Genomic DNA, 27,076 nt, shown 5'->3' with positions numbered 1-27,076 from the left:
GGCAAGTAAGCTAAATTCCATAGATAAGGTGGTGACAGGTATTGAGAATTCAGTCTTTTTTGCTCTTAGACATTTTGCTTTGAAGTAGCAGTATAATGACAAATATAGAAAGCATTGGTTTTGATTATACATTTCTTATGTGCTTACATACAGCTGAGAATACATAAAGGTGAGAATATGATTTGATAAAGCAATCACTTCAGTATCAAAGTCTGTTAACCCAAGTTTGTGCTCCCACAAACAGCCATAAGCACAGCCTTGGAGAGCTCTGTTCTCTTCACCTGCTTCTACATTAAAGGCAATTATCTTGTATTTCTCTCTCAGCTGAATGCCTTACCGATAAAGAGTGTTGGCTGATAATTTTGATAATAATAACATCTTATTTTCATGTGACAACTGACAAGAGATATCTGTCTTCATTTTCCCACAACCGTTAGAGGGAGGATGGGTAAACATGTTTACAGTTAATATACAGAGGAAACTGAGGCTCAAAGAGGTTATTTTGCTTATATCATAAGGCTTAAGTGTAGCCCAGATTTTTCTGGCTCCTAATTCAGGCTATTTCCCCTACACCTGGCTTTTGGTGTCCATTTGAGTTAATGCTGAGTAAATGGAGAAAGGCAATTTAGCCTGGGTTGAGGAAGCTGCCTATTCATGTTAGAGGCAGGACTTGAGCTGGGCTTTGAGAGATGGGTAGGTTTTGGCTAAGCAGAGAGGTAGTAGGTGGGAAATAATAGTAATCAGGAGATTCCCTGATGAACATAGAATGATGGAAGTCAACATTTGGGCATACTGTTTAATAATAGCTTTACTGAGATATAATTCATGTGCTATAAAATTCCCCCCTTTTGAAGTGTACAGTTCAGTGGTTTTTAGAATAGTCACTGATCACTACTCGTTTCAAAACATTTTCATCACCTCATAAAGAAATTCCACAACATTGGCAGTCACTCCCATTCCCTCTCCTCCTAGCCTCTTGCAACCACTAATCTATTTTCTGTCTACAGATTTGCCTATTCTAGACATTTCGTGTAAATGATTTTATCCAATATGTGGCCTTTTGTGACTGTTTTCAAGGTTCATCCATGTTGCAGCATGTCATCGATCCTTCATTTATTTTTATGGCTGAATAATATTCCAGTGTATTCATACACTACATTTTGTTTATCTGTTCATCAGTTGATGGACATTTAGGTTGTTTCCAATTTGGGGCTATTGTGAATAATATTATGCTGCTTTGAATATTTGTGTAAAAGTTTTTGTATGGACATGCTTTCTTTTTTTAATTGAAGTATAGTCAGTCTACATTATTGCGTCAATTTCTGGTGTACAGCATAATGTTTCAGTCATACATATACATACACATACATTCTTTTTCATATTCTTTTTCATTATAGGTTGCTACAAGATATTGAATGTAGTTCTCTGTGCTATACAGTATAAACTTTATCTATGTTATACATAGTAGTTAGTAATTGCAAATGTTGAAATTCCAATTTATCCCTTCCCACCCCCATTATCCCTGGTAACCGTAGTTTGTTTTCTATGTCTGTGAGTCTGTTTCTGTTTTGTAAATAAGTTCATCTGTATCTTTTTTTTTTTAAGATTCCAGTTATAAGTGATATGATATGGTATTTTTCTCTCTCTTTCTGGCTTACTTCACTTCGAATGATGATCTCCAGGTCCATCCATGTTGCTACAAATGTTATTATTTTATTGTTTTTTATGGTTAAGTAGTATTCCATTGTATAAATATACCACAACATCTTTATCCAGTCATCTGTCAATGGACATTTAGGTTGCTTCCATGTCTGGCTGTTGTAAATAGTGCTGCTATGCACAATGAGGTGCATGTATCTTTTTGAATTAGAGTTCCCTCCAGGTATATGCCCAGGAGTGGGACTGCTGGATCATACGGTAAGTCTATTTTCAGTTTTTTGAGGAACCTCCATACTGTTTTCCATAATGGCTGCACTGAACTACATTTCTAACAACAGTGTAGGAGGGTTCCCTTTTCTCCACACCCTCTCCAGCATTTATCGTTTGTTGACTTTTGAATGATGGCCATTCTGACTGGTGTGAAGTGATACCTCATGGTAGTTCTGATTTGCATTTCTCTGATAATTAGTGATATTGGGCATTTTTTCATGTGCCGATTGGCCATTTGTATGTGTATGGACATGTTTTCAATTCTCTTGGGTGTATGCCTAGGAATGGGATTACAGGATCCCATGGTTACTCTGTTTAACATTTTGAGGAACTGCCCATCTGTTTTCCAAAGTTTATTTTAGGCACCTTGGTAGTTGTGAAGTGGTATCTCATTGTGATTTGATTTGCATTTCCGTGATGACTAATGAAGTTGAGCAACTTTTCATGTGCTTATTGGTCAGTTGTGTGTCTCTGGAGAATGCCTATTCAAATCCTCTGCCCATTTTTAATTGTTATTTGTCTTTTTATCATTGAGTTGTAAGAGTTCTTCATATATTCTGGACACAAGTCCCCTGTCATTTACATGGTTTGCAAACATTTTCTCTCATTCCGTGGGTTGTCTTCATTTTCTTGATGGTGTCCTTCGAAGCACAAAGGTTTTTAATTTGGATGAAGACCAGTTTATCTATTTTCTTCTGTCACTTGTGCTTTTGGTGTCATATCTAGGAAACCATTGCCTAACCCAAGGTCACAAAGATTTATACCTGTTTCTTCTAAGATTTTTATGATTTTGGCTCTTACATTAAGTCTGTGATCCATTTTGGGTCAATTTTTTAAAATGGTATGAGGTAGGGGTCCAACGTCATTCTTTTACCTGTGGAAATCCAGTTGCTCCAGCACTGTTTGTTAAAAAGACTTTCTTCTCTTTCCCCTACCCCAAGGGTGCCATTTAATTGTCCTCGCACCCTTGTCAAAAATCAGTGGAACATAAATGTGTGGGTTTATTTCTGGACTACTCCATTGTTGGGCATATTTTCTAATGGATATTTTTCCCAAACTGGTAACTGGTAACCTGTCCTTCCCTGGAAGAGAAATGGAGCGATGGCAAGCTCTCCCAAGCAGACTGCATTTCCTTGGTGGGTCAGGTATCCGTGGGGTCATAATTACATCCTCCTGGGGGATTTGGAACATGCTCCATTGTTTTGATGGCAGCTGGGAGGTAGTTGACTGAACAAAAGACCTTATCTCTTTACTACCTCTCAAGGTTAATATAAATATCAAATTAGATCATTTACACAAAAGAATTTAGAAAAGTCTAAAGTGCTATCCAAATGTAAGTTGTACTTACTTTTAGATTATCTTCCAACTCCATTTAGCCTTTGCTTTTATGATTTTTCAATGAGGCAGACGCTTTTCCATACTGAACTCAGTCCGGAACCCAGATGTTCTTTAGACATCATCACAGGGTCACATGGTTAGACCTGAGAATGGACCAGCAGAATGGAACACCTGCCCTACCAGCTTCCCAGACACAGTTCTCAAACACAAGTCCTGGCTCAAACTTGCCTCCCTCCTGTTTCTCTCCCGGTAGAAGAGAAGGGCTCCCTGGTTACAAACTAAGCCTCAGGCTCTTTTCCCTCCCTACCCATCTTGTCTAGGACCCCTCCTTTAGGGCCCGAAGGGGTACCACTCTGAAAACCCACACCCCCACCCAAGCCTCCACTGGTCAAGAGACCCTGTGCCCTCCCAGCAGACAGCAGTTCACAGTGCACACACGGCCCACTGCCCTTAAAGCCTGGAAAACCAAGCTGTTAGGACCACCCGAGAGCAGGCTGGCTCTGAGGAGGCTGGCTCTGAGCCAAGCCCCTGCCCTCAATGGGGCTGCTCTGGTTACAGGCATCCACTTAGCCCTGAAGTGTCCACTGGTGTGAGGGAAAGCCATGGGCTCAGCTCTCTCCCTACTCTCCCCCTCCATAGTATTTAATGACAACACTGACAATGCCCTGTCTCCCCCTCCTCCTAGGGGTGGGCAGCCACCCTCCTCTTCTCCCCACCTTCCTCCCCAGCCCCCCTCCTCCTCCACACATCCTCTCCCTGGCACCATGTCATCTGACAACTCAGCATAACCTTGGGAGTACTCGGGCAACACAGCCTTCTGCACACATTCCACAGGGCATGATGGGCCCACATGTCCCTCAGAGCCCCAGGCACCACACACAGATACACTGGAGCCTAAGTGATTCCCAAGGGTCCCAAGCAGCCGAGTGGGTTGAGGTCTCCTGAGCAGCTGTCATGGCTCCTTCCCTGCTCTCTCTGCCCAGACTCTGCTTTTTCCATCTCCCTGCCCACACCCTGTTGGTGTCTGCTAGGTGTAGGTCCTCCCAGGGCTGAAGAGTTAGGGGAGGACCCTTAGCCTCTACTGTGGCCTCAAGAGCATGCCACTCTTTCCTCCCCCGTGCTTGTCACTTGGACACATGGGTAAGACAGAGAAAGTGATGGGGAGTGTGGACATCTCCGGCGACTTGGAGCGAGCCATTCAACCTAAGTCTTAATGTCTTCATCTGTCGAAGAAGGAGGTTGCTCTCATCTCTCTAGCTCTCAAAGTCTACGTGGTTGTTTCTGCCTGAGTGAATGACCTGTATGAAGAAAGCAGGTGCCCCACCCAGTCCCCAGGTGAGCCAGGGGCTTTGAGCATCGCCTCCATTCTCCTGCGGAAGGCCAAACTCCCATCAGCGTAGGCCCCACCCCTTCCCCCTAAGTGGAGAAGCTGGACCGGGTGACGATCATTAACCCTGTCCCGCTGCACCAGCAGCAGTGCGGACAGCTCCCGCACATTGTCACTCCCGAGCCCAGAGAGCCCTGGGGCGGTTAGGCTGGAAAACTGAGCGTCAGAGACCGCTGGGCTCCTGGGTCCCTGCGCCGAGGCTGTATGATGGATGCAGAGGGCACGCTGGGCAGGCTTGGGTGTTCCAGCAAACTGCTGGGTCCCCCAGAGGTGTGTGTTGTGTGTGTTGGGGGTAGGGGGTGCTTCCTAGTCTCTCTTGTGAGAGTCTGACCTAAGGCCGATCCGCCACCCCTGGGCTGTATGCATCTCTCAGGAGCCACCTCGGCACCCTCCCCGGGCATGCGTTCCTGCCTGGGGCGGGCCGGGAAGCCTCGGTCCCCGCCCCGCTCCGTCAGGCCCGCGCGGCGACCGGGGGGACTTTGGAGCCGAGGAGGAAGCGCGGCGGGGCGGGGAGGTGGGGGTGTGTCGGAAGGCGGCGGCGGCCGGGTTTTATAACCTACAGTGCGGGCGCGGCGCGGGAGAAGGGGCAGCGCCGCGCACCGCACCATGGGGACTGCGTCGGGTCGTTCGAGGCCGTGGCCGCCGCTCCAGCCGTTGCCGCTGCTGCTGCTGCTGCTGCCGCTGCCGCCACCACCGGTAGTCCTGGCGCTGGACCCCGCGCTACAGCCCGGGAACTTTACCGCCGACGAGGCCGGGGCACAGCTCTTCGCTCAGAGCTTCAATTCGAGCGCCGAGCAGGTGCTGTTCCAGAGCACGACCGCCAGCTGGGCGCACGACACCAACATCACCCAGGAGAACGCGCAGCGCCAGGTGGGCGCGCGGGCCCGGGGCGGGGGCGGGGCGGAGCTGGGCGTCCAATCACGGGCCGGCGGCCGGCGCCGCGGGGCGGGGAGTCACTGCCCGGAGCGCGCCCCTGGCCCCAGAGCCGTGTGGTCCCGGCGGGGCCCGCGGGCCTGTCCCCGAATCCCGCTCCGCCAGACGAGCAGTGGGTGCCCGAGCAGGGTGCTGGGCACGTGGTCCCTACCCAATAAGGAACCGAATGGATAAGGCTGGCCCCTCGACACCGAGTCCCCTCAGGTGGCAGCGTCCGGGATGATAGCGGGTGGGTCGGCGGCAGTCTTAGCTGAGGGTGCCCGCTCTGCTCTGGGTTCTTGTCCTCTCTGGCTTCAACCTACCCCTGTCTCACTGTGCCTGACACCAATCATCACTGTCTATTCACCCTCTCTTCCCCCTGCCTCTCTTCTGGCCCCAGTTTCTGCTCCACCGCCTCCCTGAGGCAGACTCCCTCATTCTTCATGTTGAGGGCCCAGGAAGAGGGAGCAGTAATCCCAAGCCCCAGTCTCCACAAGGCCTTGGCCTTCCTCGCCTCCCCCAGCGCTATGGCTTCTCCTCTTGACCCTCTTGTGCCCTTCTGGTGCCCACAGGAGGAGGCAGCCCTGCTCACTCAGGAGTTTTCAGAGGCCTGGGGCCAGAAGGCCAAAGCTCTGTACGACCCAATCTGGCAGAACTTCAGTGACCCCACGCTGAGACGCATCATAAGTGTCGTGCGCACCCTGGGCCCTGCCAACCTGCCCCTGGCAAAGCGGCAGCAGGTGGGCCTGGTGGACCTGAGGGGTGGAGGCAGAAGTGACCGAGGTGCCTCCCAGTGCCCCATGGTGGTGGAAGGTGGGGAGCCTGCCACGGAGGGGCCCTGGAATCTCTACTAGCCCTGACTGTAGGGGAAGCCTGTGTAAGCCTAGGACGGCTTTCTGAAGCACTGAATTTCCTTGGAGATGGGATGAGAAGTTACTTTATATTAAAGCAAGTACTATGGAATAGAAAACAAGATTCAATTAAATTGTAAAATATCAAACATGTTGTCAAAGTTTCTCCACAGGTGGTTTAGTTTATGGGCTTCCTTAGAAGATTGAGGAGGACTGAGAAGGCATCAAGGCCAGAGAATGAATGGGATTTGCCCTCACTGCTAGATGGTGGCAGAGATCAGACTTGAACCCTGATCCCTAATTCTAAGGATATTTGTTTCCTACCCTCACAGGCTGCCCCCCCTTGGAAGGGGAATCTGTGCATTCGTGTTCAGATGTGCTCTGAGTGCTACGAAGTTGGCCTTATCCAAGCCACATTCCCCTCTCTGCACCTCCTTTTCCTCCCAGCAAAAGGAGGAGGGGGTAACCAGATTATCTCTGAGAGCGGTTCTTCGCTAACATTTTCTCAACTCTCACTCCCCAGTACAACTCTCTGCTAAGCAACATGACCAGGATTTACTCCACAGCCAAGGTCTGCTTCCCCAACAAGACTGCCACCTGCTGGTCCCTGGACCCAGGTATGGCCCTGTGTCCACTGTCTCCATCTGCTCAGGCTGCCTACCTTTCCCAATCACCCTGCTGCACCCAGGAGGACCGCATGTTTCTGGGGAGGGTCTGCAGAGTGAGTGGGTAAACCCAAAGGCATTGACCTCCAACTGGAGCTGGACCCTCAGATGCTCCCACACCCCTGCTCCTCCTGACACACTGACTCCTGGAATCTACAGCCTCCAGCCCCAACTCCCAACCCTACCCCATGTGTGCTTTGGCCTTTCCCACTACCACTGGCCTTCCTCCTGGCTGTCTGGTTTGCCCTTTCTTGGGTCTTCTCATTCTCCCTATGAGCCCTCTAGAGGCCTTACATTCTCATGGCTTCCCTTATACCCTACTCCTCTCCCCCACCCCCCACCCCCATGGACCCGGTAGCCTTGAGGTCATCCACTCTGCCTAAGGAGCCTTGAAGAGTCTGTCTGAGTTCGACCTCTAAATGTCCTCTTTATGTCAGCCACCTTAGATCATCATTTCCCTGGGGACCAGGATCCTGCCTGAGTGCTTGCTTTGTATAGCTCCCAGTTCCATCCTGTCCAGCTTGTAGGTTGCCCTTGTCTTTGCGGGTATCATGATGTCAAGATGGAGATAGTGAGGACCAGTGTAGGAACTCTGCTGAACTCTTCTAACTGACCCTGCTCACCTGTGTCTCAGAGCTCACCAACATTCTGGCTGCCTCGCGAAGCTACACTCTGCTGCTATATGCCTGGGAGGGCTGGCACAACGCCGCAGGCATCCCACTGAAACCCCTGTACCAGGACTTCACTGCCCTCAGCAATGAGGCCTACAAGCAGGATGGTGAGCATGCCCGCCCCAACCCTTGTTTGGGCGCTGCCCTCCCATCTGCAGTCTCCAATGAGCCTCACCGCCCTGAGGCAGACAGAGCAGCTGTTACGATGACTCCATACACCGGCCCAAGGTCACACAGGTAGTGGATGGTCGTGCTGGGCTTGAGCCCCATTTGCCCTCACACCACCCCTCCTGGCACTCCTCCCAGCCCTAGGGCTCATCTTTGCTTCTGTGCTCTCCAGAATCTGTTTAGCTGGAGTTGGAACAACTCCTAGCTACAAAATTGTAGAACTGCAACCCCTCAAGCCATCCCTTCCAGCTGGCTGACAGATACACTGGCTCCAAGCCAGGAGGATGGCCAAGTGGTAGCTGGGAGGTGGGAAGGCCTGAGCTGCACCCCAATGCCACCCTATGTCTAGGCTTCTCAGACACGGGGGCCTACTGGCGCTCCTGGTACGACTCTCCTACCTTCACGGAGGATCTGGAGCATCTCTACCATCAGCTAGAGCCCCTCTACCTGAATCTCCATGCCTACATCCGCCGCGCGCTGCACCGCCAGTATGGGGACAGATACATCAACCTCAGGGGACCCATCCCTGCTCACCTGCTGGGTAAGGACCTGGTCTTGCCTTCACACACGTCCCAGAGTCCTTGTGTCTCACATTTCAGAGCACTGCACTGCTCACTCCCCTGCACATGAGCCGGAGTGGCTCATCGGCAATACTACAAAGCAGGTGATCCTTCTCATGATCATAATTGTTCCCACTTTTCAGATGGAGACCCTGAGGCTTAGGTTGCGTGAGTGACTTGACAGAGGGCAGAGAACTAGTTAAAGGCAGAGCCAGGAGTCACTCTGAAGACTTTGGCTCCTGGTGCAGCAGAGGAGGAAAAATAAGTCTAGTTTATGCCCCAGGAAACAATCCTGTGGCCTGTGTCAGGGCTGGAAGGCAGGAACCCTGGCACTGTTAGAAAGGACCCCAGCAGTACCACCTGGGCTCACACTCGGCCTCTGCAAGTCCCGGGAAACACAGAGCACTCGGGAGTGTGGGCAGGACTAATGTGTGAGCCAGCTAAGCAGGCTGTGGCCCTGGAGCACCACTGGGTCCAGGTGTTGGCCCCAGGTGCTGTCCAGCAACATGCATGGGGAAGCAGGCACTGGCTGGATGGGGAGCCATGCTGTCTGGCTCCCCTCCTCTGTCTAGGGGACATGTGGGCCCAGAGCTGGGACAACATCTACGACATGGTGGTGCCTTTCCCTGACAAGCCCAATCTTGATGTTACCAGTACTATGGTACAGAAGGTAAGCTTGGGGTCTGGCCAGGGTGGGGGCAACAAGAGGGAGTCAAAGATGAAGAGGGGGCGGGAAGGGCCCCTCCCTTTCTACAGAGCAGCAGCCTGGAGTGTGTGCACAAGCTGTGAGCTGAGGTCTGTGTCCTCGCTGAGGTGCCAACCCCTTCCTCCAGGACCTTGCTGGGGGGTGTGAGCTGTAGTCCACTTTTGCTTATCTGCTGTGGTCAGTAGGGGCTCAGCCTCTGGAAGCAGGGAGCTGACCTGGGGGGGTTACCCCAGCCCCCGGGGCAGCCACAGTGAGCCCCAGCAGCTGGCCCCTGACTCACGCCCGCACCCCTACCAGGGCTGGAATGCTACGCACATGTTCCGGGTGGCAGAGGAATTCTTCACCTCCCTGGGGCTCTTGCCCATGCCTCCTGAGTTTTGGGCAGAGTCCATGCTGGAGAAACCAAGTGATGGGCGCGAGGTGGTGTGCCATGCCTCTGCCTGGGACTTCTACAACAGGAGAGACTTCAGGTCCAGATGTGGGAGGAGGGTTCTGGGGCTTGGGAAGGGCCAGCAGCCCAGGCACAGAGAAGCCAGTTCCCAGGCCTGCATCCACCCCAGCCCCAGCACTGGCTGGGCAGCCTTGACAGGCGGCCAGCCCTGTACCTTGGAACAGAAGGAAAGGCCTCAGTGTGGTTGGGGCAGGGTAAAGGATTTATAGGTTTCCACCAGTTCCTTCTCACCCCAGGACAGTGCCCTCTTGGCTCCTTTTCCTAAAATGCCATCCTCCCCATGCTCTGTCCCTATCCTGCCCTGTTCTCTGCCCTCACCTGTGCCCTCTCCCTGCCCCAGGATCAAGCAGTGCACACGGGTCACCATGGACCAGCTGTCCACGGTGCACCACGAGATGGGCCACGTGCAATACTATCTGCAGTACAAGGGCCAGCACGTCTCCCTGCGCCAAGGCGCCAACCCAGGCTTCCACGAAGCCATTGGGGATGTGCTGGCACTCTCCACTTCCACTCCTGCACATCTGTACAAAATTGGCCTGCTGGACCATGTCACCAATGACACGGGTATGAGGGGGTGAGAAGAATCCAGCCCAGCTCCACCCAGACCCCACTCAGTCCCACAGCAGGTCCCTACTTGCCCCAGCTTCCATCTGCTCTTCTTGTTTCTGCCTCAATGCCCCACGTCAGGCAGGTTTGGAGGTCCACCCAGAGCCTCACAGCCCACCCTGACCTGAGTCCCAACTCAGCTGCCCAAGGGCCCTCTTCCAAGTCAGGCCCCACAGTCCCAAAGACCAGCCTTCCCTTCTCTGCATCTGCCCAGCCCCACCTCCTGCTGGCTTCTCCCCAGGCCCACCCTGTCCTGGCTGGACTCCCCTCTCCCTCTGACCTCTCTCTTCTCATCTCCCGACAGAAAATGACATCAATTACTTGTTAAAGATGGCACTGGAAAAAATTGCTTTCCTGCCTTTTGGCTACTTGGTGGACCAGTGGCGTTGGGGGGTCTTTAGTGGGCATACCCCACCTTCACGATACAACTATGACTGGTGGTATCTTCGGTGAGCAAAGACGTACCAAAGAGGGCCTAACCCCAAATGGCCTTCCCCACCCTCCTGAGCAGCCCGCCTCCTGCCTCCATCAGTCCCAGGCCCCACCTCTCTGACGGTGCCTCCATCCTCTGACCCACTGCATTCTTCTTTCCTGCCTAAACTCCCTCCACCAGAGAGTCTTCCCAGTTCATCAGGGTGGGGAAGGGGTGGCCGGTTGGAATGCCTGCTTAGCAGCCTTTTCTGCAAAGGCAAAGTCAGCCTGTGTACAACCTTTGGGTCCTAAGACAATTTAACCACATCCTCTTCCAGAACCAAGTATCAGGGGATCTGTCCTCCAGTTGTCCGAAACGAAACCCATTTTGATGCTGGGGCCAAGTTTCACATCCCAAATGTGACACCGTACATCAGGTACTATCGCCCCCAGTGCTGTCACATCTTGAGTTCCCTTCCCCGTCCTTTGTGATCCTGGGCCCCCCTTCCCAGGGCTTGTCCCCACACTCTTCTGGATCCCCCAAAGGGCCTAGAATTCAAGTGGGCCTCTTTCCTGAGCCAAGCTTGGTTCTCCCTTCTCCCCCAAGGCAGCCCTTGATCCCACCTCTGCCCTGTAGGAGGCAGGATGGTGTCTGGGCAAGGGGACTCCCCCATCCCCCTAACGCCCACCCTGTGCCTGCAGGTACTTTGTGAGTTTTGTCCTGCAGTTCCAGTTCCATCAAGCCCTGTGCAAGGAGGCAGGCCACCAGGGCCCACTGCACCAGTGTGACATCTACCAGTCCACCCAGGCGGGGGCCAAGCTCCGGTGTGTAGGGGCACAGGGAGGGCGGTGGGAGGTGAGGGGAGATATGGGTGAAGAGTCTGTTGGTGGGGGCACCATGGGGCCACAGCAGTGGAGGGAGCCTTTCCTTCCTCTCCTCTCCCTTTCTTTCTCTCATCAAATATTTGTTGAGAGGGCCTTCTGGCTGGCATGGGGCAAGACAAATGGCCCCCACACCCTTCACAGAGCTCCAAGGCCCCCGAGTCTAAATGCTGCTGTTCTTGCCTCCCAGTGGTGTCAGAAGTGGCCAGAGGTGGGGCAGGAGGGCCAGGGCAGCAGTGGTGGACCCCGATCCAAGGCCCCTGTGTCCACAGTGCCCTTTCTGCCTGACAGGAAGGTGCTGCAGGCAGGCTCCTCACAGCCCTGGCAGGAGGTGCTGAAGGACATGGTCGGCTCAGGTGCCCTGGATGCTCAGCCGCTGCTTGACTACTTCCAGCCAGTCACACAGTGGCTGGAGGAGCAGAACCAGCGGAACGGCGAGGTCCTGGGCTGGCCAGAATATCAGTGGCACCCACCGATGCCTGACAATTACCCAGAGGGCATTGGTAAAGCCCTGAGTGGGGGTGGGCAGGGCGCTACAGCGGGATCTCAGTTCTGGGCTCTGTACCTAGGCCCTCAGTTCACAGTTCCTGACCAGCTTCTCCCGTAGGGGCCCTGGCATCTTGCCCTGGTGGGCCAGGCAGCCCCCTGAGCTCCTTGGCAGGACCCTGGGTGAGATGCGCACATCTTTCCCAGCATCCTAGAGAGGGTGTGCCCAGGTCAGAGGCCCCAGTTGGGGGCTGGCTGGGGGGCACACTGCTCTATGAGGTCACACTGCAGACTCCACTCTTATTGGTCAGAGGGTGGTGGCTGCAGGGCTCTGCTCTCCTGCGCGGCCATGGGCCAAGGTTGGGCTGCTCCAGGACTGCCCTGCCTCCTCCTCCTCCTGCTCTGCTGTGGGTGCCCCCTGCTGGTCCCTGGCCAGGGGACCACCCGCCAGGTGACAGTCAGCCAGACAACAACCAGCCAGACGACAACCAGCAGCCAGACAACAACCAGCCTGACAACAACCCACCAGACAACAACCAGCAGCCCGAAAACCCAGAGCCCAAGTGGGACCGGCCGGGGAGCGGGGCACGGAGGCAGGGGCAGCAGCGGGAGGGCAAGGGGAGGCCTGCCTATTTCCCTCTGCTCTGTCCACAGACCTAGTGTCCGATGAGACTGAGGCCAGCAAGTTTGTAGAGGAATATGACCGGATATCCCAGGTGGTATTGAACCAGTACGCAGAGGCCAACTGGAACTACAACACCAATATCACATCGGAGGGCAGCAAGATGTTGGTAGGGGCCCCTCCACATACCACACAGTGCTCGCACCTGGCCATGGACTGCACACACGTGCTTCTCCCCCAGGGCACCCTGGTGTCATCTCAGTAGGGGCAGGTGGTCAGAATTTGTGAAATAGTCCAAAGACATATTGAAAACAGTGTTCAATTTCAGACTTGGGTGGACACACATTCAATGCCTGAACAGGCTGTCTTTCATTAATCATCAATCTGTTGTTGGTAAGGGAATCATTTATATATAAATAAGTGATGCTAGAGTCAGTTTTTAAAAGGTTGGAAGCCCTCGCTTGCCACCATGGCGAATGCCACACTTCCCCTCCAACCCCACTCACCGTGTGTGTGGCTGAGTGCGGATTATACAAAGGCAAGCTGTAGAGAACTAACATTTCTTGAAGACATGCTGTGTGCTGGCCACTGTTCCTTGGCACTTGACATCTGTTGCCTCATTTGTTCCTCAACAACCTTGAAGAACTAATGATCTTATTCCCATTTTACACTGGCCCCTGAGGCTCAGAGAGGCCACAGAGCTAATACTCAAGCTGCCTCCATCCTGACAGCCTTTAAGATATCGGTGGGGTTTCCTTCTCTGCCTCTGCCACGACATGTCTTACTCAACTGTGGGCATCTGTTGAGGGGCAGGTGCTGCACACAGAACAGTACAGGGTGTCCAGGTTGAAGAGGGTCTTTATAGGCAAAGGCAGCAACATGATAAAACTGCCCCACCTTGGCCACCCCCGACCCATCGGCTCCCCCACATGGCGCCTCCTCCTAGGCGGCCTTTCCAAAGCACCTGGGCTTCATAATGAGGTTCCCCCTGTGCCTTCAGCTGGAGATGAGCACACAGATGGCAAACCACACCGTCAAGTACGGCACCTGGGCTAGGAAGTTCGATGTCACCAACTTCCAGAATGCCACCGTGAAGCGGATGATAAAGAAGATTCAGGATCTAGAGCGGGCAGCGCTGCCTGTCAAGGAGCTGGAGGAGGTGCGTGGCTTGCAGGGAGCCGGGGTTGGCGGATCCAAGCTCAGGAGCAGGTCCCAGCTACGGGGACAGCGGGGACAGCGTCTGGCCTTCCTGCTGCTTCCTCTTCTGCAGTGTTGACACACACCTACAGAATTACTGAGAGGGTGGAGCCTTGGGAGCACCCTCCCCAGCTGCACAGGCCCCACGATGGTGGTTGGGGCTGAGCTGGTAGCCCAGAGGTGTAGCTCACGCCCCTCTTCTTCCTCCTGCAGTACAACCAGATCCTGCTGGACTTGGAAACCAAGTACAGCGTGGCCTCTGTGTGCCACGCCAATGGCACTTGTCTACAGCTGGAGCCTGGTGAGTGCACGGAGAGTGAAAGGGAGGGCTGGGGAGGCAGGTGTTAGGGGTGCTGGCCATGAAAGGGCGGAGCTTGGTTCTCCTGACTCACTGGGTCAGCATGCCCAGGAAACTCATTTCTCTCTTTTCCACCAGTAGGGCTTCTCTGCTGCCACTTAGAGTCAGCATCTACTTCATCTCTGCCCTAGACCCCGCCCTTCCCCTGGCTCCGCCCATCTGCTCCCTCTAGGTCCCATCCTCTTTGTTCCTCCCTGACCTCTGCCCTTCAGAGCAGGGGTATCTCACATTTGTCTCTTCGGTCTTAGACTCCCCAGTAGGGATAGTAACTCTAGGCACCGCCCCTCCATTCTCTTTCCTTGATCATATCCCTGTCTTCACAGCCTTCTCTGGCCATTCCTGGCCCCACCTACCCACCCAGAAACTGAAGCCTCAGCCCCTAAAAGCCATGTCCACGCCATTCCCACTGCACTCCCTCCACCACCACTTCCTGCTGGAAGGAGTAAACTGGCTCATGCGTGTCCTCTTTCTCTCCCAGGAGACTGGCTAGTCCTTCCCTCCTTCTCCCCTTTGAGGGAGCTCAGCCCTGACACCCTAGTACCTGCGTGCAGAGACACCCCCTCCTCCCTCTGACCCATCCTTCCCAGGATCAGGGAGCCAGAGGCATAAACATTTTTCCCAAGAAATCTCCACCCAGAGACAGTCTCTTCCTGGCCCTCTGCCCACTCCCATGGTAGAACAATTGACAAATAGAAAGGGAAGTGGAAAATAAACAAGAGAGCAGAACAGTTTTCCTGGGCCAGGGCTTGGCCTGCACGCTGTGTATGTGGGTAGACACGCAAAGTCGGGGAGAGGGGACACATGTGCACGTGTTACAGAGAAGAGGGTTCAAGGGAAGGTGGTCTTCAGCACCCTCATCGGTCAGGCGGCCCCTTAACCTGGGGCTAGGCCATCAGGTCAGTGCCAGTAGTGAAAATAAGAAACACTCGCAAAAAAGAACACTCACGTCAGCAAGAACAGATGTAAAATCCTCAAAATATGTTTTTTTCCCCAGTCAAAATTAATTTGAAGGTATGTTCTCTGCAGAAAGTAGGTGGCACATAGCATGTTCTGTAGCTGGATAGCACAAGTCAGTGAATTGTGGGGGCCCCAAGTGTCCTCGGATTCAGGCCAGGCCAGGCAGGAAGGGGAGCCACTGCCAGGATCGCAGGATTGACTCTGGAGCTCACGCCATCCTCATCCCAGCTCTGTAAGGTGGACGTCAGCTCCGTGTAATCCGTAATCGAGGATGCCGTTCACACAGCCATGGCTTTGAAGGACACAAACCCAAGATTTCTGGCTCCCTGAGGATGCTGGAATGGATCTCTGTACTTTATCTTCATGGCTCTGCTTTTATCCCATCAATTCAATAACAATGTGTGAAAGCTGCCCTGTGCCCTGGGGGGACACGGAGCGTGAAGGAGGCATGGTCCTTGCTCAGGGGCCTTGTGCCCCCAGGCCAGCATTATCCCCGTTTTATAGATAGGGAAGAGGGGTCTCTTGACTTGCCTAGGTTAATTTTGAGGTCAGGAGGAGACTAAACAAGGACTTAGGGTTTTGGACCTCCAAGCCATTTCTCCCAGGGAGGAGGTGGGTGGGGAACGAGTGGGGAGCGGCAGCTCTGGGGTTCGGGCCTTTAGTTTATGCCCCAGCTTGGCCACTTCCTGGATGGGGGATGCAGCCATGTCACCAAACCACTATTGTGGAAAGAGGGACAAGGTCCCACCTCACAGGGCTGCTGCAACCCCGCAGATGCCAGAGATCACGTACATGCAGCGCCGAGGCCTGGGCCTGGCTCCCTGTGAGCCCCTGGGGAAAGGACACCAGCCTGTCTCCAATTACTGCCTGTGCAGTCCCTTTCCAGTTTTATTCCAGCTCTGAAGTAGGTGGGAGGTGAGCCGAGAGCTGGGGGCTCAAGCCATCCAACCCTTCCCCCACAGATCTGTCGAATCTGATGGCCACATCCCGGAACTATGAAGAACTGCTGTGGGCATGGAAGGGCTGGCGAGACAAGGTGGGGAGGGCCATTCTTCCTCATTTCCCCAGATATGTCGAGCTCACCAACAAGGCTGCCAGGCTCAATGGTGAGTCCCCCCACCCCTACCCACTGCTGGCCAGTATCACTGGCTGTCTGGTCCCAGCCCCACCAGGGCCCTCACAGAGGTCCTCTGAGACCTGAGAGAGATGAGAGGGGGGTCCCTGGAGGAGGCAGGGGTGTCAGGGAATGGTCAGGTGTTCAGAGAGCCTGGCCGTGTCCCCTCTGCAGGCTATGTAGATGGAGGGGACTCCTGGAGATCTATGTACGAGATGCCATTCCTGGAGCATGACCTGGAGCAGCTTTTCCAGCAGCTGCAGCCACTCTACCTGCACCTACATGCCTACGTGCGCCGGGCCCTGCACCGCCACTACGGGCCTGAGCACATCAACCTGGAGGGCCCCATCCCAGCTCATCTGCTGGGTGAGAGCAAGTGGAGGGAGAGTGGGCCCAGGCTGGCCAGAGGGCAGACTGAGATGCATTTGCAGGTGACACTTGAGGCTGGGGGAGTGAAGACTTGAGCCCAGAGGGAACATTGCCCAGGGCCAGAATGTGGGGTGGGGGAGGGGCATGGGGAGAAGAGCCCCCTGCTTGCATTTGGTGGCACATTTGCTACGGATCCTCGGATCCTCGTCGTGCAGGTCACCAGGGATGGGATGGTGGGGGAAGTTCATATGCCTGCCACAGGAACAGCTCCAGGAGGGAGCTATGAGTGGGAGCTGAGGCCTCCCCAGGAGGTTCTCCCCATAAGGGATGGAAGGGACTGGGGCAAAGTAGAGGCTACTGGGTTCCCGTCTCTCTCGGGCCATCGGGAGCATGTTCCTGGGGGCTTCTTACTGTGAGCAGAGAGGCCAGACAGGGCCACAGACCATTTACAAATCATGAGGGAGACCCCAGTCCAGCTTGGGGTCTAGCTCCTCCTCAGCCTTGAGGGTCCCTGCAGCTGCCCCCCATCCCCCTGTGGTGAGACCAAAGAGCGTCAGTGTGGACATCGGCTCGGCAGCTGAGAAACACAGGTGCCAGGGCAGGAAGCAGTGTGTCCCGGTGGCCCCAGGAGCTGAGGCTTAGAACTCAGCCCCGGGTGAGCGGAGCAGCTAGCCCCGGCTTGCTCACCCCGTCTCTCTTTCTCCTCATTCACCCCAACTCTCACTGGTTTGCACTGTCAACTCCACCTGATGTCAGCTCAAGCCTCATCTCCTGTGCCTACAACAGACTCTCCAGATCTTCCCCTGCACTTTCCACCTGTTCTGAATAGCCTCCTTTTCTCCACTTTTCTCTTGCCCTAAACGCAGAGGCATCAACCTCTCCTCAAGGAGGGTGGTTCTTGCCAGGTGACCACATAAACTGACCTCAGGTGACATGGGGGAACACAGCAGTGGCTGGTAAGGGGGCAGCCTGCCTTCCTTCAAACCCCAGCCCTCTTGCTTAGGAGCCGTGGGCCCCTGCATGGGTTACTTAACTCTCAGTAAGTGGTGGCTGTGTGAGCATAGATGTTCCAGGGACCTGAAGCTTCCACATTTGTCACAGCTGCTAGTCCTCACTGCTGGTCCTCATTGCTCAGGGACAGCAAGGTCCTCATCCATAAGCCAGGACAGTGATGGCCTCTTGGACTGGATGTGCAGACTGAAAACGAAATATGTCAAATGCCAAGCACAGTCTGCAAACAGTAGATTGGTGTCAAGAGACACCATTATGATCAGCAAAACTGGGATCCAGTTCCTTCTCCCTGCATAATGGTGCTGAGCCTAAGACATCATATCTTACCTCTCTGCCATCTCTTCCCCTCCTCACCTCCAGGGAACATGTGGGCACAGAGCTGGTCCAACATCTATGACTTGGTGGTACCCTTCCCCTCAGCCCCCAGGATGGATGTCACAGAGGCCATGATAAAGCAGGTCCGCAACTGCCCCCTGCTTGCAATCCTGCTCCTCCAGGGCGGCCACAGGACACGGGATGGCTGGGGCGGGGGATGCTGCCCAGGTGGGATACAGGAGTTCCTTCCAGCTTGGCCCTCCCCGACTGCAGCACAGTTTGTCCCCGTCGTCCTCAGCTTTGGCAGTGTTCCCTCTGCTTGCAGGGCTGGACACCCCAAAGGATATTTAAAGAAGCAGACAATTTCTTCACCTCCCTGGGGCTGCTGCCTGTGCCCCCCGAGTTCTGGAACAAGTCGATGCTGGAGAAGCCAACTGATGGGCGGGAGGTGGTGTGCCACGCCTCTGCCTGGGACTTCTTCAATGGCAAGGACTTCAGGTGTGTCCAGGCTGCAGCTGAGGGACCTGATCCTGAGCCCAGAGGGCAAGGACACGAGCCAAGTAGAGGCTGCACTGCCGTCTCCTCTGCCAGAACATGAGCAGAACCGCGGGTGCAGAGGCCAGATCTTGGGACAGAGGGTCAAGAGAGTTGGGCCTGGCCGCAGCTTGGCTAGTGGTTTGTGCCGGGGGAACCACATCCGTAACACAAGGGTCTCCTCAACTGACCAACCTGTCAGCTCAGTCAGATGGTCAGCGTTCAAGGTTCCCCCCTGGGTGTGAGCCCTGTGTGCGCTACCCTGCCTTCCCTCCCTCTAGGGCGGCCCCTGCATACAGCTGGCCTTCTCCCTGAGTGTGTGTGCCTTGACAGGGAGACACATGGGAATGTGGGGGCTTCGCACAGATCTGCTCTCACCACTTACAAAGGCTCAGAAGCTGTCTTCGGTGGAAGACAGTATTTTAGGTACCTATTGCTGCATAACAAACAAGCCCAAAACTTAATGGTATAAAACGACCATTTAATTATGCTCATGATTCTATGAGGCAGGAATCTAGGCAATGCACAGTGGAAATGGCTTGTCCTGCTCTGCAACAGTGGAAACTTCTGCTGGGGTAGCTATGATGGCTGGGATGACTCAGTGGGGTTGTCTGTCTGGGGCTGTGGTTCTGACTTTTGGCTGGGTTCCTCAGCTTTCCTTCACGTGGCAGATGCTGGGATGGGAGTGCTGGCTTCTTTGTTCATGTGCTGGGTGCCTGGGCTGGGATGGCTGGAGCAGCTGGGAGCTGGTGGGACATCTCTCTCCAGGCTAGCTTGGACCTCCTCACAGTCTGGCAGCCTGAGGGGGTCAGACTTCTTACCTGGCAGCTAGCATCGCAGAGCAGAGGCAGAAGCAGCCAGACCTCTTAAAGACTAAATCTGAAACTGGCACAGAGTCACTTCTGCCACATTTTGTTGGCTAAAACAAACCACAAGTCCAAACTAGATTCAAGAGAAGGGAGAGAAGACCCCACCTCTTGGGAGAAGTGGCAGAAATGATCTGCCACAGCTGAGTTAGTGTGTCTTATGAGAAGGGTGGACACAGAGATCCTGGAATGAAGCAGACAGGGTCCACTGGCTCGCCTGGCCTCAGGAGCTTCCTTCAAAGGCAGGAGGGCTGCAGCTGTGGGGCTGGGCCTATATGGAACCAAGGAAGTGGGCACTCTTTCAGGGATCCTCCCTTGTATGGAGAGTCATAGGAGAAGGCGGACAGACCCCAACCTTCTAGAATGACAGGGAAATGGGGTCGGCTGAGCTGAAGAGCTCTGGTTAGGTCCAAGGGAAATTTTCATGGGCTTCCGAACAAGAACAAGGCAAGATGGAGAGGGAGGTGGAAGCTTCTGGTCTGGACAGCTCTGCAGATGTCATTTCAGTCCCGGCCGTGAGAAATCCTGGGGTGAACACGCATGCTGGCATTGGGTACGTGGGATGCAGAAAAGCTCGGACACGGTCATTTCCTTCAGGAGGCCCAAGTCTTGGGAAGACAACGTGTGTAATATGGAAGCCCAGGACCCACGCCCTAGAAAGCCCTGAGCTGGCCGTGACTGGGCGCCCCGCGCCTGTAGAGCACAAGCGCGGTCAGAAGGCAACATGGTGGTGTGGGCTGGACTTGCTCAGGGAAGCGGAGGCAGAGGAGTGGCCTGAAGGACCATGCTTCAGGGGCTTCCAATCCCCAGATTCCCCATTTCTCAGGCTCACTCCATTTCTCCTTTTGGTTTTCCTTCTCATAATGTTGTGTTCCATGCATCTAGCAGTCATGGGGGTCTGCTCAGTATACAGTAATGACAGCAGGTCCCTTTGCCCCAGGGCTCCTCACTGCCCCCTTCCACATCCTCTCCCTACCCCCTGTGTATCCCAGGATCAAGCAGTGCACTTCTGTCAACATGGAGGACCTGGTGGTGGCCCACCACGAAATGGGCCACATACAGTACTTCATGCAGTACAAGGACCTGCCTGTGACCTTCCGGGAGGGGGCCAACCCAGGCTTTCATGAGGCCATTGGGGACGTGCTGGCCCTCTCAGTGACTACCCCCAAACACCTGTACAACATCAACCTGCTGAGTAGTGAGGATGGCGGCTATGGTGAGAGAGGAACAGGAGACCCTGGTGGGCAAACCGGCCAAGACAGGGCAGTGAGCTTGGGAGGGGGAGAGGGGAGCCTTCATGGCCCATGGGCAGAGGTGGGAACAGAGCAGTGGGGACTAGGGGGGCCACCAGCAGGGTGAGCTGGAAGGATGCAACCCACAGACCATCCCAAGAGGCAGGTCGTAAGACCCAAAGAGATACAGACCGCTCCTCCCCTCCCCTCGCACACCCAGCATGGCCGTGGCAGGAGGCAGGCTAGATCTGGTGACGGGGCTCCCTTCCCTTGGCAGAGGAGGACATCAACTTTCTGATGAAGATGGCGCTCGACAAGATCGCCTTTGTCCCCTTCAGCTACCTCGTTGACCAGTGGCGCTGGAGGGTGTTTGACAGAAGCATCACCAAGGAGAACTACAACCAGGAGTGGTGGAGCCTCAGGTTCTAGAATGCGGCTGTGGGTGTGTGTGCAGATGCCTGTGTCTGTGCACCCACGGTAACAGGGTCTGTGTATGCGGCATCCAGGTGTGCGTGCGTGTGCCAGTGGTGGGGGACATAGGGTGACGTTGCACCCTGTGCAGCCCCAGGTGCAGGGACTGTCCTTCCAGGCAAAAATGCCACCTCTCCCTGGCTTGATTCGCCCCAAACCTTCCCTCCAATGTATCTTCCTCCTCGACAGGCTGAAATACCAGGGCCTCTGTCCACCAGTGGCCAGGTCTCAAGGCGACTTTGACCCAGGGGCCAAGTTCCACATTCCTTCAAGTGTGCCTTACATCAGGTAACAGGAAAGGGAGGAGGGCGGGTGAGGGACAGCACCTCGGCTCAGTGTGCAGACTCTCCTCACTGCCCTGTTGGGGGCACAGCTGCATGGCGAGCTGTGCCTGGGCCATTCACCTGTCACCAAGGCTGACCCTGGTTTCACTCTTTTAATTTGACGAGAGCCTCCACCCTCCAGACAGTTGAAAACAGAAACTCCACTATGGCTGAATAATGGTTACAAGACCTTGGTTAGTGAACATTAACCATGACCAATGGCTAGATCATGACCTAAGCACTGTTTGTTGATTTTTTTAAACAAGACTATGACTTCTTTACTATATATTGTATTTCCTGTGATAAAATCTAAGCTGTTCCTGGAATACCTTCTATACACTGAAACTAAGATTAGAGACCCAGCTAGCCTGGGAGGCTGTATTGTTAGGGGTGTGGGGTCAGAGGCTTGGGCTCAGACAGAATTGGGTTCAAATCTCGTCTCCAGAACTCTGTTTCCTTGAGGAAGTTCCTCATTCCCCTTAGCATGCTCCTCACCTGTAGAAATCCCATTTCATGGAATCATTGCCAGAGTTAACTTCTTAGCATACTGGCTAACACACAGCATGCTTGGGAAGTGGTGGCCGTAGCTCAGCTTATTAAATATTCTCTTAAACGGAACTCAGAAACACACCAGCGTTGTGAGTCATGCAGCCATAGCATGAATGTGCCCAGTGCAGCCCCATTCCCTCCACGTACTGCAGGAGAGCACTTGTTGAGGCCTGGGAGGGTAACTGTAGGATCCGGAGCCCTCCCAGGAGGACGGGGTCTGGGGAGACCGCAGGGTAGAGCGCTGGGTGCCCCTGGGCTGCAGGTAACCCAGGCTGCCCAGGAGTGAAGTGCAGAGGGCAGTGAGGGCTGCCAGGAGGGCTGTGGCTGCCCTAGCCCTGACCCCTTGTGTCCCCCAGAGTCCAGTGATGGGGGCTTATGCCCACTGTGCCCAGCCTTCCTCCCCAGCACCTGGCACGATGTTCACCCACCGTCAAGACATAATAAATAGGTGTGGGGTGGGCGAACTGTCTCCGAGTCCAGGATGGGGAGAGAGGCTGCTCAGATGCTTCAGGGAGCAGCAGTGGGCAGGGAGCCAAGGAGACTCAAGGGCACCTCAGCGCAGGCCTGACCTGGCCAGTGCGCCAGGGTGACCCACAGGGAAGGCCTCCATCCGCCTTCTCAGCAGGTGTCTGGGCTTCCAAGCTGGCAATCACTCTCATACAGAAGCCAGACCCACGTGATGGTTAGCTTCCGAGCTTAGCACAGGTAATTCCTTAGGCTGGGGTGGGCGAAGGAGACACATTCCAAATTCTGGCCAGCAGCCTTGGCAAAGCACTTTTGGGAAATGCCAGGAAAGTCAGCGGCACACGGCTTGTGCCCAGCACTTAAGGCGGGAGACCTGCACCACCAGTTTAGGACATGCAAACCTCTCCAGACTTGGAAAGGCTGCTCCAGCCTTGAGTGGCAGGCTTCTACCAGGGAATTCCTGCTGCTTTGGGATAAAGGAGGTCATTCGGGCTGGCTTCTCTGCCTGTCAGAAACGCGTCCCTTTGGGCAACGCCTGGCCTCTCTTTGCATGTATTGCAGGGAAGCAGACCTCACTGGCTCCAGAGCAGCTTGCCAGATCTTTGAAGGGCTCTGCCTCCGCCCCTCCTCTCCCATAAGGGATCCCCAGAGCTGCTCAGAGCAGGTCCTCCCAAGATGTGCAGGCAGCCTCGCGGGTGGAAGGCGTGCAGGGGGCCTGGATGACTCTGCAGGCCAGGGTGGTCTCCCCCTGATACCCTGACAGCAGCGAGAGGCAGGGTGGGTGGGACTCGGTGGCGCAGCCCCTCCACCACCCGCTTCAGGCCCACCTGCCCCACTGCAGATACTTCATCAGCTTCATCATCCAGTTCCAGTTCCACGAGGCACTGTGCCAGGCGGCGGGCCACCAGGGTCCCCTGCACAAGTGTGACATCTACCAGTCCAAGGAGGCCGGGAAGCGCCTGGCGTGAGTCTTCCCTGGCTACCTCCTGAATGTCATTCACCCTTTGACCTACTTCGCTCAGCCTTGAGGAGCCCAGTGGGGCTCTTCTGGGAACACCCGTCATTCTGGCACTGGGGCTGCCCTCTCCAGTAGGGAACTAGAGCCCTCTGGGCCTGGGTCGCCCCTCCCTGTGACCACCCTAGACCGGCCCAGGCCCTCTCAATCCAAAGAGAAGTGGGGGCTGGGAGACAAGGTATAAAATGCGGGTGCTAGGCTGGGGTAGGAGGGGCACTGAGCCCCCCAACCTGTCCTTCTGACTCTGTTTCCATTCTCTTCTGCTACCCCAGGGATGCCATGAAGCTGGGCTTCAGTCAGCCATGGCCGGAAGCCATGAAGCTGATCACAGGCCAGCCCAACATGTCCGCCTCTGCCATAATGACCTACTTCAAGCCACTGCTGGACTGGCTCCAGACTGAGAACGGGCGGCACGGGGAGACGCTGGGCTGGCCTCAGTACAACTGGACGCCAAACTCTGGTACCACCATCCACCCCACCTCAGTCCGAGGCTGGCCCCAGGGGCTCACTCGGGGCTGGGACCCTTCCCAAGTTCAACCAGGCTGGAATCTGACCTCAGAACAGGGGTTGGGAAGCCAGCCTAGGGCCCCCAGCACCACCCACCACCTTGCTCTCCTTCCTCCCCGGCCCAGCTCGCTTGGAAGGCTCCCTCCTGGGCACTGGCCGCGTCAACTTCCTGGGCCTGAACCTGGAGGAGCAGCAGGCCCGCGTGGGCCAGTGGGTGCTGCTTTTCCTGGGTGTCACCCTGTTGGTGGCCACCTTGGGCCTCACCCAGCGGCTCTTCAGCGTCCGCCACCACAGCCTGCACCAGCCCCACCGTGGGCCCCAGTTTGGCTCTGAGGTGGAGCTGAGACACTCCTGAGATGAGCAGGCTGCACCAGGCCTGCCGGGGAACGTGCCTCCGAGAGACCGGGAGGGGGCCCGGGGTGGGCCGGGGACACTGGGCTCCTCTCAGCACTCACCCCAGCCCATCCTCCTCCCCCTCCTCCCCCTCCTCCTGCCCCGCCCCTCCTCCCCTCCTCCAGACCACAAACACTGTGGCCCCTGCACCCTGGTCCCTAGGGACCAGGCCACCTAACATGGAGCCCCCGCCCGTCTCTCTGTGAATACAATTAAAGGTCCTGCCCTCCCCATCAGCGTCTGTGTCCCTCAAGGGGAAGCCAGGGACAGGGACAGGGATGCCCTCCCACCTCCTGCCAGTCAAGTGGGTCACTTCATTGGGGAGTCTTCCTCCTCCTCCAGGAAGAGGCTGGAAAATGGCCCAGAGCTCTGGCCATAGCACCACCCCGCGCCCACACCTGTCGTCCCTCCAGCCCACACAGCTGGCCCATGTCCTGCCGTGGCACGCAGCCCCTGCCAGGCCTGGGCACCAACCCAGGAGGGCTCTGGGCAGCGAAGAGGGAGCAGACATCCCAGGCTTCTGGAGCCCTGCCCCAGCTGTTCCCATAAATGGCCAAGTCCCCCAGATGGAAGGCTCCTGGCTGTCCTCTGGTTCCCTGGGGACAGTGCCTTACATGCAGAGGGTGCAGAAAGGGCCCCGTGGTCACCTCAAGTGCTTGCCTGCATGGGCTCCATGTCCACCTGTGCGTGTGGGCAGAGCCACTTGAGTATTGCCTGTGGGGCCTGGGGCCAGGTCCCTTTGCCCCAGCTGGGCAGGGGCCCTAAATGCTGGAGCCCAGCAGTAGCCGACGCCGCCCATGCAGGGATTACCTGCCAGAGGCCACCCCTGCCCGACCTCCTGCACACACCCTCACCCTGAGCCTTCCCTCGGAAGGCCAGGCGGGGTTTGAGGGAGAATCATTTTGAGGGCCATTTTAAAACCTTTAATCTACATATTTATTTTAGAAAATACAGAAAACGATAAAGAAAATAAGAGCCCTTTATATCCACACCAAGAGATAAGCATGCTGCCATTTGGTATGTACTTTTCCAGCCTTTTTTTCCCAGCACGTATTTTAAATGGGATCACACTGCATTTACAGCTGTGTATCCTTTCTCCAGTTAACATGACTAGACCTACTTTTCAGGTATTTAAGTGCCAAACCTAGGACCTGGCCAAATGGTAGTTGGTCAATCTTCCGGGGCCAGAGGTCCCTAGTGAGGACCCTCGGCCTTGAGCCTCTTCCTGATTTTGTGATGCCTTGGCCCCAGCCAGGCTCAGCCCCTAATATCTGTCACCCAATATCCTTTAGTCCACAGCCCTTGCCCCCCATTCTCCAGCTGTCACTGTATGTGTGTCTGGGTTTGTGTGTGTGTCTGTGATCATGTGTGTATGTGTGTGTGTGTGTGTCTGTGCATATGTCTGTGTTTGTGTGTCTGGATTTGTGTCTGTATGTGTGTGTGCTGGCATAGACTTGGTTGTACAGGCCTATGCATGCGGCAGGATGTGGAGTTGAGGTATTTTGGATATGCAAGAGGGTGAAAGTTTATGATTACTTAGGACAATGGAATTTATAAACATAGCCTCTAAATAGTTCCAAGCCTTCTCTTCCACCAAAGACTTCTTTAATCACCCCCTTCCCCAGCCTGATGTTTCAAAAGCTCTTTGCCATACAAGGTTATTGTCACATCACCCCCTTTCCTGTCTTCATGAATGGCAGAGGTTCATGTTGCCCATCAGAGCTTGTGGGCAGCGTGAGGGCACCAGCATCCAACACCAAAGGTCTGCGCTGCAGAGAACACTAAACAGCCTTATCCACTCAGCCTTATGAAATATTAAAGTTGTTCAGACTCCTGTTTCTGCCTCTTTGGATGAGCAGGGAGAGGCCGTGTCTACCTGGGAGGTGGCCAAGGAAGAGGAAGTGGTAACAACAGGAAGAGAGGCCATTTTGGCATTTTCTACCAGTGACCTGAGGGCTGAGCACCTCCTCCCTGAGGAGCACCTACTCCCTGAGCTGCACCTGCCGATGCCCGTTACTCCAGGTGAACAGCTCTGACCTATGCAGGCTATTGGTGGTGGTGGTTCTAGACAGTTTCTCTGATCTCCCCACTCTGCCTGCAGCTGCCCTGTAGCTCTAATGAATGAATCCAGTGGCTTTGGATTTGACCTGAGTCAGATCCCACCTCTGCACTTAGTACCTATATGACCTTGAGCGATTAACTTCCATTTTCTGAGCCTCTGTGCTTCACACGTGTGAAATGGTTCTTATCAACCCTGTCATGATGGCTGCAGTTGATTGAGCGAGATCATAGGGAAATTCCTAGTCCATCGTATCCTCTCTTTATAATGAATGCATTATCTCCTGATAAAGATGGTTTCATATCTGACTCCAAACACACCCTGGAGTCTTGGACCCTGAGAGCTGGGAGGGCAGGCTGAGATCAGCCCCTCACTAGAGCGATGGAGAAAGTCGTCCAGGGCATTTCCCTGACAGCCAGATCAAGCTCTCTGGTGATTCCTCCCTGCATCATTCAATACTTTCTTCCTGGGAGTGCAATAAGCTCATTCACCTTGGGGACTCAGCTTTCTTCAGTTTTGGAGACGCTCAGCCATCATCTCCTCACCCATTTCCATCTCCTCATCAGGACACCTGCCAGACCCCTCTTGGACTCCTAATTCCTGCTCCTGTTTCTCATCTCCTTTTCTGTCCTGTGCTTCAAGCCATTTCCCCAGCTGTGACTTCTCAGGCCCCTGTTCCCCTGTGTTCCAGCCCAC

The 27,076-nt window shown here is 54.8% G+C and overlaps 1 protein-coding gene across 2 annotated transcripts; it reads left to right on the top strand.

Moving 5' to 3' along the window:
- Positions 1-5,204: 5,204 nt before the first annotated feature.
- LOC105090416 (angiotensin-converting enzyme) lies at positions 5,205-24,552 on the top strand. 2 transcript variants are annotated; one of them, XM_031468852.2, is made up of 25 exons: positions 5,205-5,524; positions 6,139-6,306; positions 6,941-7,034; positions 7,717-7,860; positions 8,271-8,462; positions 9,054-9,151; positions 9,485-9,657; positions 9,979-10,202; positions 10,549-10,693; positions 10,994-11,092; positions 11,358-11,480; positions 11,829-12,040; positions 12,678-12,814; positions 13,646-13,804; positions 14,056-14,143; positions 16,120-16,263; positions 16,446-16,637; positions 18,012-18,109; positions 18,292-18,464; positions 20,359-20,582; positions 20,876-21,020; positions 21,259-21,357; positions 23,248-23,370; positions 23,694-23,881; positions 24,054-24,552. In XM_031468852.2, exons 1-25 carry the CDS (start codon positions 5,261-5,263, stop codon positions 24,281-24,283), a joined length of 3,936 nt encoding a protein of 1,311 aa, XP_031324712.2. In that variant the 5' UTR covers positions 5,205-5,260; the 3' UTR covers positions 24,284-24,552. The 2 variants fall into 2 exon arrangements, with proteins under 2 accessions (XP_031324712.2, XP_064351758.1); XM_064495688.1 differs by lacking the exons at positions 5,205-5,524; positions 6,139-6,306; positions 6,941-7,034; ... (7 more) ...; positions 11,358-11,480; positions 11,829-12,040 and adding an exon at positions 12,049-12,586.
- Positions 24,553-27,076: the final 2,524 nt, after the last annotated feature.

This window comes from Camelus dromedarius, chromosome 16 (assembly GCF_036321535.1).
Source record: "Camelus dromedarius isolate mCamDro1 chromosome 16, mCamDro1.pat, whole genome shotgun sequence".
In the NCBI taxonomy this organism is placed as follows: Eukaryota; Metazoa; Chordata; class Mammalia; order Artiodactyla; family Camelidae; genus Camelus; species Camelus dromedarius.
Note: the sequence above shows the minus strand (reverse complement) of the source record. Positions and strands in the feature narration are given on the sequence as shown.

Coding starts and splice junctions, on each gene's coding strand:
- LOC105090416 (XM_031468852.2), top strand. CDS start 5,261: ATGGGGACTGCGTCGGGTCGTTCGAGGCCGTGGCCGCCGCTCCAGCCG. Junction 7,035..7,716: donor CTGCTGGTCCCTGGACCCAG/GTATGGCCCTGT, acceptor CCTGTGTCTCAG/AGCTCACCAACATTCTGGCT. Junction 18,110..18,291: donor CAGAGGCCATGATAAAGCAG/GTCCGCAACTGC, acceptor CTCTGCTTGCAG/GGCTGGACACCCCAAAGGAT.